Raw genomic sequence first — 21996 nt, 5'->3', positions numbered from 1 at the left:
CAAAGTATTTCAGTTTAACAAACGTTTTAACAGTAGCTGTTTACTTAGTTACAAGAGTTTAACAGTTTTTTTTTTCTAATTTGTTTTAAGTGTATTTTTACATTGTGGCATTTCTAATGATATTATGGAATGACATTTTAATTCATTGATTATAGTTCATAAATTTCATGTTAACTAGCAATGTTAAGGAATGCAATGCATTAAATGCTAAGAAAATAACAGAGGGCATTAAGCATGTCCCTTTTTTAAGATAAATACTATAGAAGTCAATGGTTAGGTTTTTTATTTTCAAATATTTTTTCAAATAATTTTTTTTTTTCAAATGCAAAAGCAAACTCAAACAGGTTTGTGACAAGTGAAGTTTGATTAAATAATATTTTAATATTTTTTTCTGGGTGAACCCAAACCTGTGTAACATATTTTTTGTTGTTGTTCACAAGATACAAAAAAATATCGTTCAGTATTTTAAAATTACTATCACAATGATAATTGAAATGTAAGTACTTTTTCTAACAGTTTAACTAAATTCTATATTAAGTTGAGCATTGACATATGACAAGTGTTACTTTTCTCAACGTTGCTCAGTCTGGACCAATCACCGTTCTCTTTAATTGTTTGTAACGGAATGCAGTGTAATGTAATTGCATTGACGTAATTACATCTGTCAATCCTTAAAATAAAATAAAATAAACATTTAAAACGTTATACTTTGTAGACCACAATTAACTTTAAATTCAAGCTAATCGGAGTATTTGCCTTTCTGAGCCACCACGCGCCCCCTGGAGGTATGTTTTTATGAAAACACAAGCAAGCGGCAATTGAAGCTCGACAACCATTCTTTCACAACACCTAAGGTAGAAAAACAGCCTTTTCGAGTGTTTAAAAGCGTCAGCGGTTTCATTTTAACATCCAGCCACATGACTGCAAGTATATCAGTCACGTGAAAGCTGGCCATATGATTAGCAGACTGCGTTTCCCTTTCAGCTAAACATCGCCGGTCAGAAGAAAACATTACACGCGCACATTTGCACTTTAAAATTCACGATGATGGAATGATGTATTCAGACTCTGTTTTTGAGGGCGTAAATGTCCATACGAAGTTAAACAATGGTAAACAAGAACTCCAAAAAACGCACAAAACAAAATGCCTTGGGAAACGAAACTGAGAAAGCATCATTTGCACTGACTGTGGAGGTAAGAACAACAATCAATGCATAATAAACCACTTCACTTCTAATCACTGTCAATGAATTTACCCTCTATGTGTTCCTAAAATGTGTATATAATTTAGCATGAAAGAGATGGCAACGTGGAACAGATCTCTAGAAGGTCAGCTTGGCAAGACTTCAGGAGGAAAGTGTGCCTGCTGGTGCCATACATGTGGCCCCGGGGAAGTGTGTGGCTGCAGGTTCTAGTGATTCTGTGTGTTGGACTGCTGGGTCTTGAGCGGGTCATCAATGTGTTTGTACCCATTTACAGCAGGAATATAGGTAAGAAGACTGCTCCTCAACTCTGTCAGAAGTTCCAAATTGACAAAATTCCTAAAAACTGAATTTCTATGTTTTTCTTACTGTTTTATCTTATAAAATGTTAATTATGAGGTTTCAGAGGTTGAATTTCATTAATATGCAACTAAAATAGTTTTTTTTTTAATGTAAAATCTCATCACCTCAGGAAGCAAAATGCTCTCAGTCCAAGTATGCTACTGTTTAAACGTTTAGTGCTTGTATGATTTCTTACTAATGTATATTTTGTTGAATGTTAACAAAATTCCAATTTTCAACGATCATTGATTCATTTTCTTTTCACCTCACTCCCTTTATTAATTTGGGGTTGCCACAGTGGAATGAACCGCCAACTTATCCAGCATATGTTTTACGCAGCGGATGCCCTTTCAGCTGCAACCCATCACTGGGAAACACCCATTCACTCTCATTAACACGCATACACTGCAGACAATTTAGCTTACCCAATTCACCTATACCACATGTCTTTGGACTTGTGGGGGAAACCAGACCACCTAGAGAAAACCCACGTGAAAACGGTGAGAACATGCAAACTCCACACAGAAACACCAACTGACCCAGCCTAGGCTCGAAACAGCAACCTTCTTGCTGTGAGGCGATTATTCTACTCACTACACCACCATGCTGCCCCAATTTTCAACATTTCTACCTTTATTTATTACAGCATGTTAAGCTCTAGTTATTAATAGTTTTTAAATGGGCAGTTCACCTGAAAATAGAAATTCTGCCACCGTTTACCCACCCTTCAGTTCTATACATATCCGAGTATCTTGAGTATTTACAGCATAAATTAATTATGATGTAATATATTTAAATATATATATATATATATATATATATATATATATATATATATATATATATATATATATATATATATATATATATATATATATTCCTGTGATGAGAAAGCTGAATTCTTAGCATCAGTACACCAACATTGAGTCCACATGATAGATGATTTAGAAATCAAGTTGATTTGATGCTCAGGAAACCTTTTAATGATTATATACTGTTATTAATTGAAAAACAAAAAAGATTTGTGCAGTTCATTATTTTCACAAAAACAATTACACATTTGTTTAAATAAAAATGACATGATTTAATTGAATTGAGTTCTATTACAGCATCAATGTCTTTATTCCCCCTATTGACCCATTCAGTGCTGAATAAACCTATTTATTTCTTTCAAAAACAAAAAAGAACAACTTTTACCTGAAACTTTTAAGATCATATAAGTTCATTCAAGTAGTAAATTACATAAATGGATTAATTATAATTTACAATATTAATAATAATGATAAATAAAAGAAAAAAATGTTTACATTAAAACTGAATAGGGCGTCATGGTGGTGCAGTGGTTTTTGCTGTGCTTTTGTCAGTTGGCATTTCTGTGTGGAGTTTGCAATGCATGTTCTCCCTGTGTTTGCGTGGGTTTCCTCCGGGTCCAAAGACATGCGCTATTGGGTAAGCTAATTGTCTGTAGTGTATGAGTGTGTATGGATGATTCCCAGTGATGTGTTGTAGCTGGAAGGGCATCCGCTGCGTAAAACATATGGTACTCATATGACATATGAAACGCTGGATGAGTTGGCGGTTCATTCCGCTGTGGTGACCCCAGATTAATAAAGGAACTAAGCTAAAAGAAAATTAATGAATGAATTAAACTGAATAAACTAAATAAAATGTTAATTGCTCCTGTCACAGCTTCATACTAGTAAATGTTATCCAAAGCTGAAAGCTATTTTTTGCATTGTCATACGTCACCAGTAGAGGACAGCATCTTTCAACAAATTCTCTTGCCACCTGAGAAGACTTGAACTGCTGAAATGAGGTGTTTTATGATCAGTTTTCATCCACTAATGAAGAAATAGTTGGATTTTTACTGTTCTGAGGCCTTTAAAGTTCAGAAGAATCTGATTTACTTATTTACCTACAGCTAAATCATTTAAGCAAAGGCTCTTTGAAACAAGTACGATTGAAGCCAGAACTATTAGCTCTCCTGAATGGTCGATCATGGAATTTCAACAAATGTCTAAACATAAAGATTTAATATCTAATAATTATTGATTTAATAATTAATAATAGTGTATTTCTTTTATCTTTGCCACGAAGACCGCATTTAATACTTTTACAAGATATTTATCAGGATGCTAGTATTCAGTTTAAAGTGCCATTTATAAGTTTAGCTAGGTTAATTAAGTGAAGCTAGTGTAATTAGACAAGTTATTATATAACAGTGGTTTGTTCTGTAGACAATCAAAAAAAATTGCTTATGGGGGCTAATAATATTGACCTTAAGTTGGCTTTAAAAAGACTTTCTCCAGAAGAAAAAACTATTATAGGAAATACTGTGAAAAATTCCTTGCTCTCTTAAAAACCTTATATATATATATATATATTTATTTATATATTTATACATACAGTTGAAGTCAGAATTATTAGCCCCCTTCGAATTTTTTTCTTCTTTTTAAAATATTTTCCAAAATATGTTTAACAAAGCAAGGAAATTTTCACAGTATTTCTGATTATATTTTTTCTTCTGGAGAAAATCTTACTTATTTCATTTCGGCTAGAATAAAAGCAGTTTTTGATTTTTTAAACACCATTTTAGGGACAAAATTATTAGCCCCTTTAAGCTATATTTTTTCTTGATAATCTACGGAACAAAACATTGTTATACAATAACTTGCCTAATTACCCTAACCTGCCTAGTTAACCTAATTAACCCAGTTAAGCCTTTAAATGTCACTTTAAGCTGTATAGTAGTGTCTTGAAAAACATCTAGTAAAATATTATTTACAGTCATCGTGGTAAAGATAAAATAAATCCGTTATTAGAAATGAGTTATTAAAATATTATGTTTAGAAATGTGTTGAAAAAAATCTGCTTTCTATTAAACAGAAATTGAGGGAAAAATAAATAAGAGGTGTAATAATTCAGGGGGGCTAATAATTCTGACTTCAACTGTATATATAAAAAAAAAAAATCCCAGGAGAGCCAATAATTTTGACTTCAACTATATATGTGGAAGGCTACATATGCTAGTGAAGTCAGATTTCTCCTCTCTCCAGATTTCAGACTCTTGTTGTAACGGGCCAGCTGGGTGAGCGAACAGCCCCCAAAAACCTCACTTCTTTAAGAAGTCAAAGCCTTTGGTTCGCATAAGCCGCAAAGTATCAAAACTTTTACAAAAGAAACGTGGGACAAAACCCAACTATGCTAAACCGTTCTACGGCTCAATACTTTGTTTCCACCCATTTTTCTTAGCCTCTTTTTTTTCCCCTACCTTCACCCCCATTTTTCAAATTCCGTGTTTTGATTCATTATTCAGTCTCTCTCTTATCATTCTCGTTCTTTAATTGTACGTTGCTCATTTGATCTGTTCTTCAAGTAAGGGATGTGTGTGTGCTTTTATAATCAGAGACGAGTTACAGTTTTGCATTTGGAGGCACATGAAAGCCGCGCTGGGAGAAAAGTGAGCTTTTGTGTGGCAGAGAGAGATTGAGAGGGGTAATAGGGGAGGTCACCAACCCTGCCAGTCACGATTAGGGGGCATTAGGGGCTTTTAGCCGAGTTAACACGCTGGTACAAGGGCCTTTTTGTCCACCGCTCTCTTTGCCCCAATGCCAAGGATAAAAATCAGCTCTCTCACCATCCACTTCTACGCCCCCTGCTCAAGAGAGAGGAAGAGAGTTCTTGCTTTTGCCCTGGCTGTTTTCTTGTATTGTTTTGATTTCTTTTCTTGCTTCAGCCCTTCACCTTTTCTTTCCTCATTTGATTCTGAGTGCACAATCAAAACGGCCATGAATGTAAATGAATCGGATTGAGGATCTTTCTCGGCTCCCAGGACAGACCAAAGTGTTCGCTCTTTGGATACATTAAGCTGTGGCTGCTGGCTCAGACTGCATCCTTTTCAAGTGTTTTTGTTGTTGTTGTGAATTTCCATTGAAAGTTAGTGAGATTGCAGTTTTGAGCAGCTGTTAAATTTTGGTTGCGTGAACTGAAGGCATGTGATGATGCATGACTCAGGATGGTAAAGTTTTATTGTGCATGTGTGATTAAAGGGATGATGCTTTGTGTAAACTCGTTATTGGGAAAACAGCAGTAAAATGTGTTTGCAGTATGTTCTTTCTTTGACAGCCTTAGGGATAATCGTTCAATTAAAAAGGCCCAAATGTTGGCATTACATCGAGCAGAACGAACTATAAACACATCTATAATGTCAAAAAAGTTTTTATATCAGTCAAAATTATTAGCCCCCCTGTTTATTTTTTCCCCAATTTCTGTTTAACAGAGAGAAGATTTTTTTCTTCACATTTCTGAACATAATAGTTTTAATAACTTATTTTTAATAATTGATTTATTTCGTCTTTGCCATGATGACAGTAAATTATATTTTACTAGATTTTTTCGAGACACTTCTATACCGCTTAAAGTGACATTTAAAGGCTTAACTAGGTTAATTAGGTTAACTAGACAGGTTATGGTTTTTAGGCAAGTTATTGTATAACAATGGTTTGTAGATAAAAAAAAATAGCTTAAAAGGGCTAATAATTTTACCAATAATCTAACCGAAATAAAACAAATAAGACTTTCTGCAGAAGAAGAAAAATATTATCAGCCAAACTGTGAAAATGTCCCTGCTCTGTTGAACATCATTAGGGAAATATTGAAAAAAAGAAAAAATCGAAGGGGGCTAATAATTCTGACTTCAACTGTGTGTGCATATATATATAGACATGTATGTATGTATGTATGTATGTATGTATGCGTCTATGTATGTATGTATGCATGTATGCATGCATGTATGTATGTATGTATGTATGTATGTATATATAAACTGCTGCTTCAGGAAGTAAAGTTTTAGTTTTAAGTAGGGCTGCACAATATATCATTTCAGCATCAATAATATTTGCAATAGTCACATCGTCAATAGTCACATCGTCTGGATTATAATTGGATAATTTCACAAGTAGTTTTTAAGGATTTAAAAAATTGTAGTATTTGTAACTTTAAAATTAATCATGAGTCACTTTATTTAATTATTTATACAACGAAGGCGGTATTTTACATTTTCTTTACTCAATTACTCTATACTTAAATACAGGTAGACTCCTCAGAAAATGCTGTTTTATTTTATTTCAGTCAATAAAACACTGTTTATTTAATTGGTATATTTTTATTTGTTGAATTTATTAATGCTTGTAGAATAGATGTTTATAATATATTATGCAAATGCACTCCCCTACAGGATGATCACAATAAGTATTTATTTGTCGCAATGCTAGGTTTTTCCAGTGTGGTGCAGCTCTAGATTTAAGTATTACGTTTGATTTGCTTGTATGTGTATGGCTGACTCTTAAATTGCTGGTAGCCTTAAACTAGCTTTTTATAAATCACTAAGACCACAGTTTCAGTTTTTTTCATTATTTACTTCATGTTCTACTTTGTAAAATCTAGATTGTGCAAATTAAAAGTAAAAAAGCCTGTTCAAAAGCTGTAACCACCTGGATTTACATTATCTATCTAAGAGCTTTTCATTGAATAATTACTGCATGAATTGTTAGGTTTCAGCTGGTAACAAGTTGTTTACATGTAACTGATGCAGAAGTTCTCATTTCTGTAATAACCATGTTGCAAGACTCATTCTATGTCCACTGATCTTCATATGTCAAATTACAGGCAGGTGTCCAGCAAAGACAAGATTGCTAAAACTACTAAAAATAGGGTTAAGAATTGTTTAACACATTATTAAAAGCAATAAGGATAATAGGGAACCATGATCTTTGAGAGAGTAAAGTGGTCAGAAAAAAGATCTTGATTAATCCAGATCAGCAATCAACTTAAATGTCTGATGAAATCAAATCATAAAAAAAATAGTAGCCCTTGTGGCTATGTTTGATAGTGAAATTAACATCAAGGGAGCTCAAGGAATTGGAATTAAACAGGTGTGTAGCCTTAAGAAAACCTCTAATCAGTGAGGCTAATCAGAAAAATAACGCTTCTGGAGCAAAGGAAGAAGGTCAAGTGGTCTAATGAGACCAGATTTACACTGTTTCAGAATGATAGGCACATCAGGGTAAAAAGAGAGGCTGATGTAGTGATGCACCAATCATACATATAGCCTACCATACAAGCCTGTAGGGGCAGTGCTGTGGTCTGAGGATCCTGCAGGGTTTCAGGTCTAGATTCAGCAATGTTATGTTCCCAAAGAATGTCAGCTGACTTCCCGAGTATGCTAAATAACCACGTTATTCAGCTGACTACCTGAATATACTGTACTGAATGACCAGGTTAATCAAAAGACATATACATTTTTACATATGAATTGATCAACACAGAGTCCAGACCTTAACCCTATTGAACATATTTGGGATGCTCTAAAGAAAAAATGAATGCAACCTTGGACTGAGATATAAAGTTATATAATTTCAGAAGCATTTTGAAATGATGTCACAGCCATTACTTTTCATAATTTTCATTTTCAAAGCTAAAGCTGGTCCAATTAAATCATGTTTCATTTTTAGGTTAACTGTCACTATAAGCATCGCAGCTCTTTTTAATGTCACAGGGATGCATTTGATTTTAAAATATAAAAACCAAAATTTGTTTACTTGAAATTTTTGTTTGACTATATCACAGATCTTACTGTTTTTAAGTAAACAGCCTTAATAAGCATTAAATATTTCAAATCATGTTTAGCTAATCCAGCACAAGTTTTGGTGCACTCTCATTTTCTCTTCTTTGTTTCTGCAATCATGTTATTCCAGTAAATCAGCTGTCAGCAATGGAGAACTGGAGAACCCTGGCCATCACAGTCTGTGTTTACGTCCTCCTTAAGTTCTTCCAGGGCGGAGGGGTAGGTGAGGCTTAATTTTTAGTGGTATTTTTAGAAAAATAAAGGATAAGCTCTTTTTCAAATGTCACACCTTGTGCAAATCATCATCTGTCTCACTTCTCTCAGGGACATCGGGGTTTGTCAGTAACTTGCGCAGCTTCCTATGGACTCATGTGCAGCAGTACACCAGCCGTGTGGTGCAGGTGCGTCTGTTCGCTCATCTGCATGGCTTGTCTCTTCGCTGGCACCTGGGTCGCCGCACCGGAGATGTCCTGCGCAGCATTGACCGTGGGACATCTTCAGTCAACAACTTGTTAAGGTCTGATTACTTACAGATTTTACCCTACATGCTGTTTTCTACAATGTAAATGTTTAAATCTTTTTCTTAATGAAATGTTTGAGGTTTTTTTTTTTGGTTTGGGTTGCAGCTATATTGTGTTCAGCATTGTACCCACTATTGCTGACATTGTCATTGCCATCATCTACTTTGTGACGTACTTCAGTGCCTGGTTTGGCCTCATTGTCTTCATTTGCATGTTTCTCTACCTCAGTAAGTGCAGCACAAATACACTGTAACAAATGACAAAAAGCCATCACAACAAAAGCTTTTGTGTTACTTTTAGGGATGTTCATAATAACCGAGTAATTGTTAACCGAAAGGGTGCTTTTCATAGATATATACACTAGATATCGCATAGGGACCCTGAGCATGCGTCAATAGCGCCGCCACATTGGAACAGTGCTCCAAGGACAAGTGTCATTCAACCGCACCAGTCAAGACAGTGTTATTACGTGAAGATGCGGGACTTTAGCGCTGTCTACGGGTGTAGTAACGAGCAAACAAAGCACAAAGGCAGAACATTTCATAGGTAATAATACGTTTTTTCTGTTTTTGTATGTTCTGAACTTTTGTGCTAATCAGGTAACGTTATTAATGATAACAGTCACTTATTGCATTCACCATACGGCAAAGCAGCTCCAACTCGCACTAAACACTCGGCTTATGCTAGTTTTGGTGAATAAAATCAGCAAACAATGCAAAAGAAATATGACAACGAGATGCTGCGCTGCCAGAAACTTGTATTATTGCCGGCTAACGTTAGTGAAAGAGTCGTTCGGGGGATTCATGAATCGCTCCCTCTGTCAGTATGAGAAGTGAAAGCAGGAGAGGAGGTGTGTTTCAGGACATGATTAGATCAAATTTAACAGGGAGGGTGAATAGTACATTTCTGTACACAGAAACACAAGCTTTTTGTCAGGAATGCCCGTGCGGTCACTGATCCATCAATGTAGAAAAGTGATGTAAAATTTTAATTTTTGTAATTAGAAAAAAATTACATACTAACATCCAGGAAAACTCCCGATCATAGATATATGTGTATATGTGTATATCTCTGGCTTTGGATGGCCACAGTCCTCCAATGTACCTTGATCCCGCATTCATTTCAAAGGAGCGCTACCCTGTAGCAAGATGGCGGCGCTATTGACTCATTCCGTCCAATAGACAACAATAGGCTAGGCGACATCTAATGTATATATCTATGGGTGCTTTTAACTGATTATTGGTGTCAGTTAAACAATTCAAAAATATTATTTTAAAAAAATTATGTTTGGCTGCATAAATGTGCCACGTATTTTTTTTTTTACCTCTCGGGACGTTAACGCGAGTCTAATCTCCCATTCCCTTCATGAGTCATTTGCGTAGCACCATGGCGCAATTGCTATTACATGGGGGACTTTGTAAAAGGAAAAACTGAACACTTCACTAGCGAGAATACAGTTAAGGCTGATTTATACTTCTGCGTCAAACGACAGCATATGCTATGGCGCTGACGCATAGCCCTTCGCCGTGGCCGTTGACGTCGCTGACGTGCACCTCTCAAAAAATGCAACTACACGTCACAACGACGCGTAGCGTTAGCTCTGTGATTGGTCGGCATGGTAGCGCTGACGAGTCTGGGCAGGACCGAAAGCCGCGTGAATGGTGCGAGCCTGATGGAGCGATTGTTTACAAGTGTGGAGTCCCGTGAAGGAGCTCCAGATGGAAAGTTTTGTTTTGTGTTTACCTCATAGTTAAAGTTGTTGCACGTCTGCCGGTTCCTGCCTCAAAATGAGCGAGTTTGAGCCACTTGTACATCCCGGAAGTGTTCAGGAAAAGCAAAACAACAGCGAAGAAACTCGACACAGAGGAACATTTACACCTCACTGCCAACTAGCGTTTCGGAAGTGTTAATGCAGACCAACAGAGACAGTGCGCAGAAGTATAAATGTACAGCTATGCGCGTTGCATACGCCGTGAGTTATGCCAGTCACTTGACGCAGAAGTATAAACCAGGCTTTAAAAAGACCATCTGCAGCGCGAGAATAAAGAACAATAAAACCTTTTTCAGTTCTAATTTGCAGCAAATGATTAATTAATGATTAAATTGTTAATTTATAATTAATGATTATAAATTAATAATAACAACAAAGTGTGGTCAAAAAACTGAGTTATTTCCAAACCCTTGTCCTATTCCTATAGTGATGCGTCTACAAAACCCGATAGGTGGACGCATCTAAGCTTGTATTTATTAAAACAACTATAAATATGCATATAATAAATAATAGTAATAATAATAACATTATACAAAAGCAAACTGTCATAAATAAACCGAAGAAGGTGCCCTGAGATGAAGGCATGGAGGCAGTAGTTTTTCTATTTATGTTTAAAATAATAATTGTTTTCATATTTAAAGATATTTGTGTATTGCAGAGTACCCGCGGAGTCTTAAAAGCATTGAAAAAGTCTTAAATTTGATCATCTCAAATTAAGGCCTTAATAGCCTTGAATTTGTTATATAAAGTTTTGGATTTCGTTACAAAGGTCTTAATTTATTCATTTATTTTACCTTTGTTAGTGTTAAGTTCGTACCATAACAAAATTAACTGTTACTAATGTAGTCTAATTAAAAATGTATGCAGTGTAATGTTGAGTGCACCTCATGCTCCACATACAGTAATAGCAGAAAGCGCGAAAGCGTGTGCACCCATTACTATGGTTAGTGGAGGTGACCATATCTACTGTGGCTCAACACCAACTCTGCAGGCAGATGTGATGTGGGTCCTTATAACAATCTCTGAGCACCACTTTTTCACATCGAATGAGAACATTACAGAGGTTTTTAAAACCACGTTTCCTGACTCTGAGATTACAGCTACATTCTTGTGTGGAAGTAACAAAACTGCATGTGTTACTTAATTTGGATAGTCTCCTTTTATGACTAAAGAACTGGCTGACCAGGTGAATGAGCCCAAGGGGTTTGTGGTCATGTTTGACCTTCAGTTGGATCTTCATATTCGCTACTGGGTGGGCGACCCCACTTTTGCGTATGTATTAAATATAACTGAAAATTGAAATAAATTGTTTTATTTAATTCAAGCAGTCAAATACATAATTATTTTCTAGGGTTCAAACTTTATACAGCTTTTGACATTTTTCCCCTCATACTTCTGTCAGAATGGGTACGAAGTTGGCATTAAATTTTATTTGAAATGGTTTTAAAAAAAAGTCTTAAAAGCCTTGAATTTCATTTGGATGATCCTGGGGGTACCCTGTGTAAGGGTTGTGCAATAAATTGCACCAAACACGTCTTGTGTCTTATTGCGCTGGGTGTATGAAAGGGCCCTAAGTGTGCAACCAACAAACCAACCTTTTTCCATTTAGAAAATTACAGTTATTAATAGTTCTTATAAAATATAAATTTTAAAAATAGCCTACATAGCCTAATCAAACAAATCCAAAGATTTTCATTTTTGCTTAATGACAACTCCCCACCAAACTGAGGGTTTCATTTTATAGCTTTTAAAACTCATTTTATTATGTTTTATTTACATCTTTCGATAGTAGTATGTCTGTACATGGTAGTTATCTCAACAAAGGTACAAATGCATGCATTTGATGCTTTATTTATTGGCACAATTAAATTGGAACTGTTTACATAATGAATGTTTTTTTGCATGACAGTCAACAGGCACATTATGATTTCTAGTAAATATTGACTTTTGTTTTCAGCTCTTACAATCATCATCACTGAATGGAGGACCAAATACAGGCGAGAAATGAATACGCAAGACAACAATGCAAAGTCAAAAGCTGTGGACTCGCTTCTCAACTTTGAAACTGTAAGCACCAACAGTTTTTTCATTTAGCACTATTTTCATAAGTAAGGTGTACATTTTTGAATGTATTGATACAAAACATTTAAACTGATCACTCTTGCAAAAGCATCAGGCATTCTTTTAAATCTTGATATCCTGATTTCATTATTCATTGATTTCAATACTTTCATGCCACATAATTATCCTCTCAGAACACAAGATCATTGTGATATGTAGTGAGTAAATGTGATTTAATCACCAAATATCATACATTTAGTTTAATAACCAAAACAGTACGATATTTTTTCAACACAACATTTAACAATCAGTTCTTTCACTAGAACACATTTTAAGGTCTTAGATTACCCTTGATGCTGAATGAATGTTATTGTAATGTAAAACTTTATGCTTAGCCATTACCTCAAATGTTACACTTTCATACAAACTGACATAAGTGTCATTGAAAAAAGTTGTTTATACCATATGAAAATGTGATCAAAGAACACATCAAGTAAATTACTTGGACAAGCAAAACAGTATTTAATGTATTATTTGGTATTTCTTGATTTGAAAGCTCTAGCAGCTATTAGTAACTTACGAAAGTTGAAAATCTGTGAACATAATTATCGATTCATTGATTAGACATAAAAATCAGTTTAATTAAATGAAAGACAAATGTATTCATTTGAGTAAGAGGTCCCAATTAAATGTATAGAGATATATAGATTAAACTTTTATGTAGATAAAACATTTATTGTGTACAATTTACAATTGTAAATATGCTGACCTGTTTTTTAAAAAGTGCACATTTGAAGATATGTTGTGTTTATAAGTACTAAGAGTTTTGAAAATGTTCTAAATGGTTGTAAAATTTGCCCAAACCGATAATATAAAAAAACATAAATGCTGACAAACCCTGGGTCATGTAATTTTGTTAACACTTAACCCTGCAAAAATGCATTTCTCCATGCAGGTTAAGTACTATAATTCAGAGGGTTTTGAAGTCAGGCGCTTTGAGGATGCTATCCTGAAATATCAGGTGATGTAATCATTTAACAGGATTACACTTCTTGAGCAAATCCAATTAATATGAGATGCTGATTTGAGTTTTTTTTTTTTTTTTTTTGCTTAGGCATGTGAATGGAAGACCAATGCCTCCCTGGCCCTTCTTAACCAAACACAGAATCTGATTATTGGATTAGGACTTTTGGCTGGATCATTGCTTTGTGCATACTATGTTACTGTGGACAAGTTTCAAGTATAGTAATCTCCACTCATACTGTAAAATCTACTTCTTATTGGTCTGGAGGGGTATTTTTGTTCACGCTCTTCTGGTGTTCTCATAGGTTGGTGACTATGTTCTCTTCGGAACCTACATTGTTCAGCTCTACACGCCACTCAATTGGTTTGGCACATATTATAGGTAAGACTAGAAAATGACAATATAGGGTGTTGACAATTTCCCTGTGCATTTTTTTAAATGGGTTCTTCTGATATGCCATTTTAACAAGATGCAGTATGAATCTCAAATGTTCAAGTGAATTTCAGTTTCAAATCCTCCATGGACCATTTTTACACCATACTATTACACCATACTATTGAGGCCAGCTAGCAAAGTGCCATGCAGGTAAAACCTCTTTCCTTTGACCTTAAAAGATGCTCTAGAGGCCATGGTCTTTAGCCTCCTTGTTAGAGCAACCAATTCCTATGCAAAGTATTGCCGGTTAGATCCCAGCTCAGACCGGGCTGGGTGCAGTAGGACATGGGGGGGCTCGTGGATCACATGTAATCCACTGGTCCTACTGCTCATAACCCGGTTTGAGCTGGGATCGAACCAGCGATTCTTTGCATGGGAGTCGGTTGCTCTAACAAGGAGGCTTAAGACCATATCCCGTAGAGCATCTGTCTGTCACTAGAGCACTTTTTCAGGTCAGATGAGTGAGGTTTACCTGCATAGCACTTTGCTAGCTGGCCTCTGTTGCACTATAAATGTGCACTTTTGAGTGGAAGCAAAAACACATTGTTTTCAAATGTGTTACTTGAAATGCAAATGCTGCTCACAAAAGAGATCTGTGCCTTTACAACACGTGCATGCTTTTTTTTTAAATTTGCCCTTGGCTTATTTAATGTCACTATTGTATTTGACAGAATGATACAAAGTGCATTTGTTGACATGGAGAGCATGTTTGATCTGCTAACAGAGGAAAAAGAGGTGAGTCCATTAAAACTTTAGGTTTTGAGTCAACTAGTTCATACAGAAAAAAAATAATTGTCTGATCTAGTTTTTCCTTAAATTCCTTAATTAAATAATTAAATTTAACTTTAATAGTTATACATTAGATCCATTCACCCAGAGTGTGGTTTTAAATTCCAGTGCATTACTTTTCCCCCCTGTGTATCTTCTGCAGTTGTCTAGTTGATTCCTAAAATCCACAATTTGCCCCTTCTGGATGTGCCAGCATTGATCTTGTGGGCCAGTGAGTGTTGATTTATAGTCATGACCTCAAGATTTCATATCCTTTGGGAACCCTCACCCCAAAATCACACAACCAACAGCCAGTCACTCCCAGACACTCCCAGTCCCTTTAGATTCTATTCATATGCAAATAACCTTACTAAAACCCGTATTTGATCTTCACATTTCTTTTCATTTATTCACAAACTGTCGTAGCTCATTTGCAAACTGATTCTTAAACTTGACCAGACAGAAGCCACCATTTTTTTTTTCTATGGACTCAGTTGTAATGTATTCTTCTGATTCACTGTCAACCCAGTGCCCAGCTGGTATGTGTGCCTTCTGTTATGTATACCCCGATCTCCTGTCCTAAATGCCAATTTCCCCTCTTCTGTAGGTCAAAGATACTGTGAACGCAGGAGACCTGTCTTTCACTAAAGGAAGAGTTGATTTCAAGAATGTGTGCTTTAGTTACACTGCTGGGTAAGTTATGCTAATGTCAGTGAAGGCAACCTTATTTTCTTTTTGTGGTATCAGCTTGTTATTCGAGAACAGTACTTTTGACAATCATGATTCTGAAGAAACATGTTTAAAGTTATATAAAATAAAGTCATCTTTATTATTTTTTTTAAATGGATTGATTGTTTGATTCTTTACAGGAAAGAGATTCTCAGTGACGTATCATTCACAGTGATGCCCGGGCAAACATTTGCTCTGGTAAAATTAAATCTGAATTTCATACCTATGAATATAGTGTCCTGGAAGTAAAATAAAAAAATACAGTGTGTGTGTGTGTAAATGAGCAAGATGTTCATCTTCTTTAATGTCTTTAACAGGTTGGTCCGTCTGGATCAGGAAAAAGCACCATTATCCGCTTGCTTTTCCGGTTTTATGATGTACAGAGTGGCTGTATCCTCATCGATGGTCAAGACATTGCAAAGGTCAGCAAAACATGACAACAATTACATGGACAGGTTAATGAAAAGAAAATATAGCTTCTTTAAGAAGGTTATGTAATATGAGCTTCATTAGATTTTTAAGAAGATCATTTTTAAAGTCCCTGTGAACCAGAAGTACAGTACATCCCCAAATCCGAAAACAGTTGGGACAGTATGGAAACCGAAAATAAAAAAGAAAGAAGTGATTTCTAAATTTACTTTGACTTGTATTTCACCACAGACAATACAACAGCACATTATTTATTTCCAAAAAGTTGGAACAGTACAGAATTTACCACTTTGTAATGTTGCCATTCCCTTTCACAACATTTAAAAGACGTTTAGGGACTGACCAGTCAAGTACCTGTATCCTCTTCCTCCGCAACCAAGACTTTGTAATGTATGCAGATTGTAGTTTTGCATTGTCTTGTTGAATTATTCATGGGCGTAAAGAAGGCAGCATATTGTTCTCCCAAATCTTTTCAGCATTAATGGTGCAAGTTACCTTGCCAAGGACACTGACACAACCCCATACCATGACAGACCCTGGCTTTTGGACTTGTTGCTGGTAACAGTCTGGATGATCTTTTTCTTCTGTGGTCCTGAGCACACGACATCCATTTATCCCAAAAAATACCTAAAATACTGATTCATCGGACCACCGTACATGTTTCCCATGTGTGATGGTCCATCCCAGGTGCTTCAGAACCCAGAGAAGTTGATTGTGCTGGACAATGCTAACAAAGGGCTTCATTTTAGCACATTACAGTTTTCATGGCATTTGTGGATGTAACTACGTATTGTGGTACTTAACAAATGTTTGCCAAACTAGTCCTGAGCTAATGTGGTGATATCGCTTATAGATGAAGTACAATTCTTGATGCAGTGCCACATGAGGGATTGGAGTTCTCAGTCGTTCAGCCTAGGCTTGCGCCCTTGTCCTTTACGCACTAAAATCCCTTCAGATTCCTTGAATCTTTCAATTGTGTTATGCATTGGTTAAGGTGAAATTCAAAATGTCTTCCTATCTTTATTTGAGGACCATTGTTTTTAAACATTTTAGTAATTCTCACATATTTGTTGGCAAACTGGCGACCCTTTGCCCATCTTTGCTCCTAAAGGACTAGACCTTTTTGGATCTTTCTTTTGTATTAAATCATAATTACAATCACCTGTTGACATCGTCTGTATCACCTGCTTCAATTCACATCAATATTAACCAATTTATCTAATTACTAGCCCTAAATTGCTCCTCTCTTAACTTTTTTTGGAATGGGTTACATATGTATATTTACAAATGAAATGAAGTTGACCAGACAAAACATGAAATATTTTGTGTTCATATTGTCTGCAATAAAATACAATTCAAAGTAAATTTAGAATTTCTTTAGAATTAGAATTATTTGCGTTTTCCATACTGTCCCAACCTTTTCTGGTTTTGGGTTATATTTCACTATGTATATGTATTTCCAATTAAAATGGTATAGTTAGTAGGGGGCAGGGTTTTCTTATGTGCATCATTCTCCTATAGTAAACTAAAGGTAAGAAAGGGACTTTCATTTATGATTACCAAAACATTTTTTTCAGTGGATTAACTTGCATGGATTAAATAATAATAACAGTAAATAATAATAATAATAATAATAATAACATGGATTATAATAATAATAAATAAGAATAACAAGTAGTGTTTAGTTTTTCACCATGCCATCTCTCACTTATAGTTAGACAGGAGTTTAGACAGCCATACTGACATCATCAGTGAAGGAATGTCTTTCCAGAAAATGTTCTGACTTTCATTCTAGAAAACCAAGACTTAAAAAAAAAAAAATCTGTTAGTTAACTTGATTGTTAGCTCACATTGCTTTTCTTAATGTGAATAATTAAAGTACTGTAAATGCTGCCACTTTTGATTTCACAATGACTTAAAGGTTAAAAAATTAGTAAAAAAATTTGAACTGCTATTTATTCTCACATATTTCAAACCTTTAAATATTTCATTACTCGAATTAAGATGGGGATACTCTTAATCATTTAAGTAATCAATAATTACAAGCTTCGAAATGGTAAACTATGAAATCAAAGGTGATTATTATGGAACATAATGTATACACTAACCAGATAATTCATTAGTTACAACTTGTTAGTATTTGTTTCGACTCCCATCAGCCTTAATTTCTTTTTATTTTATTATAATTTTTTTTTGGTGTATATTAACCAAGATGCTGGAAACATTAGTTTTTGGTACATATTGACATGAAACCATCACACAATTGCTGCAGAATTGTCTGCACATCTGTAATCTGAATCTTCTGTCTTGCCTATTTTCCATGTGACCAAAGCAAGCAAAAGGCCCTTCCAGAAGTTTGTTAGTGAAGGGTACAGCCAGTATGATCAAGTTTATTGTTTATAGTCATGTGACCCAGCCTTAATGATAAAATTGCAATCTTTTATTAGAAAAAGTGCCTTCCAAACAGCTTCATTACATCACACAAGTGCCCTATTCCTTACACAAAATAAGTATGGCACACGGATACACTCTATTGGAGTATAATGAATTCATTCTTTAATCAAAAACACTTTTTCCTACTGTTTTACAATTATACAGGCTTGAGTATATGGGCAACTTTTCAATCACTGAAGATTTCAGCAGTGGTGGAAAGAGTACTAAAAAAAATCATACTGAAGTAAAAGTACCATTACTTGCCCAAAATTGTAGTTCAATAAAAAAAGTATCTGTTCTAAATATTACTCAAAGTATGAGTAAAAAGTAGTCATTTTATAGTTATATTCAAGTTGTATTCAAGAGTAGTGAGTATTATGCTGTAAAAGGTCAATGTGTTTATATGCAATTTGTGCTGGTGTGTGTAAACAACAATCTGTAGTACATTTAGTTATTGTTTAAGACTATTCAGCAATTGTGTAACTGTAACTAAACCAGGGTTGTCCAAAAATTTTCTTATGAAGGGCCAAAAACCAACCTTGTTTGAGGCTAGTGGGTCGAAGGTAAATATAGTTGCCATTTGGTAATTTCCTAATTTATTTCATAATATTTAAAAATAACTAGAAAACATTGCATTATATGAACTGATATAGCATAATTCTTTAACCTTCAATAATGAACCCATTACAGTAAATACAAAAAAATCTTATTTATCTGTTGAGTGACATCGTTTACATTTTTCAAAAATCAGATTCATTTTCAACATTTTATTGAAACATTTAATTTCAGTTAGCTTTTTTTTGTAGCTCAGCAAAAAATTAACAAAATAGGTTTTGTCAAATTATTAACAAATTTTTGGTTTTAAAGGCATTCAAACCAACCCGCTTCATCTTTCTCACTGTCTTTTCATATGGGATAGTGGGCCAAATCAAAAGTTTCAATGGGCCAACTTTAACCCGCGAGCCCTACATTGGGCATCTCTGGTCTAAACAGACCTGGGTCATTGTGTGTAAAGATTTTGGCCATTTCCTTTATACATTTTTAATGCTTTCAAAGTGTTTCCTGCATTTATATAGCGCCCATGTTGAGGCTGTTCAGTATAATGTGATTTTATTATCTGTGTGCAGTTTGATTGGACAGGAATTGCAGGACCTACTCAGCCAATCACCATAGACAAGAAAAATCAAAGTAGTGACTGCAGGTGGAAGCAATGTGAAGTAAAAGTACCAATACAGCACTAAAAATGTACTTAAGGGAAAGTAAAAGCACACATTTTAATAAAACTTCTAAGTAAATTACAATTCCTGAGAAAAACTATACTCAATTAAAGTAATTTGAATATTTGTAATCTCTTACTGGATTTTAGTATGCTTTTTTTCAACAAGCTATATTTTACTGTCACATACTATCATAATATACTATCACAACCATTTAGTCCATATAAATCAAACGAATCTGCCCTATTGTGTAGTTATTAACCTTTATCAAAGTCCCTGCTGAGGTCACCTTTTGTGTTCAGGTCACATTTCACTTAATTTTTCATGCATAAGAAAACCTGCATATTTGATATAGGTCTAGACAGCATTTATATAAAAAAATATTTTTAAATCGTACAAGAAATGTTCCTCAACCTACCTGGATCTCTGCTGACCTCAAGGTTGAAAACCAGAGTAAAATCTGGTGTTAGAAGGGAGGAATAGCTGATTGACTGAAGAGGACAAAGAACTTGCATTAAAATGTGAAAAATTCATTTCCTCCCTAGTTTGCTTCAGACATCTGAATCTCAGAGTGCTCTTCATGGTGCTGTAGTACCATTGATAATGAATAATGTTTTTACTATAGTGTCTCGTATGTCGACTAGACTGTGAAGTCTTTCCAAGAATAAAGGGAGACTTTTATATCTATTTCTGTCAGACTTTTAGTACTCTGCTCTTGTCTGCTTACACAAACATGACTGTGCAGTTTACCTCTCTGAATAGCTGTGGGAAAACAACTGCTAAGTGATTGTACAGTGCAGCGTGTAACAATAGCCTGTTTGAGGTGATGTTATACCAGAGCGTACAAGCTGTCACAATGCTAACTGCAACGCAGTCACACCAGTGCTGGAAGATGCAACCACAGATCATATAACCAGCACTACACATGACAGGTTCTAGGAATGTGATTTACTTTTCCCCTCTTATTTCCAAGTACACCTGCCCCCTGTGAATTAATCATAGTGAGAGAGACGTAAATAATGAATATGGAGCTGTAAGCTGCTTTTACTCCAGTGTCCTGAGGGAGACGGTGGCCTCTTGCACAGCGCTTGTCTCGGCTCAGAGCTGCTAGATTCACTTTTGGACTGCTGGTCTGATCCAGGACAGAAGGTTGTTGGTTTTGCTCACAGCCATGCCTATGCAGAAAAACACGTCTCCCAAGCATATGTTTGGCAAATTTAGCACAAATATGGAAACAAAGAAAATTAAATGCGTATGGCTGTCTGGTGGATAGATTACAGGGTTTAAAGGGTATTGTCAATAATATTAAGTTTAAGTTTATTGAATTTATACTTTAAAACAGCTAGGGCATACCAAACAGCTGTACGTAAAATGTAAAATAAAACGATAAGACTTGAAGGATGTACAAATAGCAATAACTGCTTTATGAAGCAAGTGCAGACAGGTAAAAAAAAATATTAACAGCAGATTAATACTTGTTAAAAGCTAAAAACAAAAGATTTAAAAACAGGTAAAGAGGTGACTATGAGTTGTACAGGCAAACCCACCATCGAAAAATCTCAGTCACCCCTGTATCTGGCTTAGAAGTAGGAACTTTCAATAAATTCAAAATGGAAGATCTCAAACTTCTTGGAGCATTATAGGTATGCAGGAGATCTGATAGATATTTAGGAGACAAATTGTGTAGGCACTTAAACATAAACAGTAGAATCTTGATCATAGTCCTGAAATGGAAGGAGTACAGTGACATATGGAAGGATGGGAGTGACATATTTGCAACCGTTTTTCAGGAATTGCAGGAGTTCAGGTTTTAGGTTATTTAGGATTTAGGTTTTGAGTTATTTAAACATGCAGATAATATGGCACCTATTGGCCGGTTGACTAAAACCGGAAAAGACAGAGATACCTTGTACTATAGTTATAACTTTGCTTTAAAATTGGTGTAAAATGAGTTCACTTGAGATAAATTTTAATATAACCAAGGAGATGATGATTAGTAGAAATAAGCTAGTACTTAATAAAGGGTTGAAACCTCTCGTCCTTGAGGAACATGAAATGGATACAGCTAGATGTTTTAAATATTTAGGAACATTTATTGATAGCATTAGGAGGTTACAACAATTTGGTGTGAGTCAAGATGTTCTGGAGATGGTATACAAGAACTTGGTTGAAAGTATTGTGAGTTTTAACATGATTGCATGGTATGGACTGTTGCAAATTAAGGAAAAGCAAAAACTCGGTTGAGTAGTAAAAATTGCCAGTGCAATTGTAGGTAAAACACAAAGACAACCAAATGAAATTTGTTCAATGAGAATTAAACAGAAAGCACATGATATCATTGAAGATTGTTCCCAACCCTTAAATATAAAATTTCAGCTCTTGCCATCAAAAAGACGTTTTAGGGTGCTTTCACACCTACACTTTTGTTTCGGAACCTGT

General features: G+C 35.2%; 1 protein-coding gene across 1 annotated transcript in view; it reads left to right on the top strand.

Annotated features, from left to right (window-relative positions):
* The first annotated feature begins 781 nt into the window (after positions 1 to 781).
* The window catches only part of abcb6b (ATP binding cassette subfamily B member 6 (LAN blood group) b), a 71711-nt gene continuing 50496 nt past the window's right edge, over positions 782 to 21996 (top strand). Inside the window, 13 exon segments of the mRNA XM_087267582.1 lie at positions 782 to 1194; positions 1292 to 1490; positions 8300 to 8392; positions 8494 to 8686; positions 8796 to 8917; positions 12419 to 12528; positions 13478 to 13543; positions 13637 to 13762; positions 13851 to 13927; positions 14653 to 14716; positions 15357 to 15442; positions 15619 to 15676; positions 15796 to 15900. Coding sequence (XP_087123708.1) covers positions 1108 to 1194; positions 1292 to 1490; positions 8300 to 8392; positions 8494 to 8686; positions 8796 to 8917; positions 12419 to 12528; positions 13478 to 13543; positions 13637 to 13762; positions 13851 to 13927; positions 14653 to 14716; positions 15357 to 15442; positions 15619 to 15676; positions 15796 to 15900 — 1386 coding nt within the window. The 5' untranslated portion in view covers positions 782 to 1107.

Source organism: Danio rerio, chromosome 9, assembly GCF_052040795.2.
Source record: "Danio rerio strain M-AB ecotype USA chromosome 9, GRCz13ab, whole genome shotgun sequence".
NCBI lineage: Eukaryota > Metazoa > Chordata > Actinopteri > Cypriniformes > Danionidae > Danio > Danio rerio.
The sequence above is the reverse complement of the archived record's forward strand: the minus strand, read 5'-3'. Positions and strand labels throughout refer to the sequence as shown.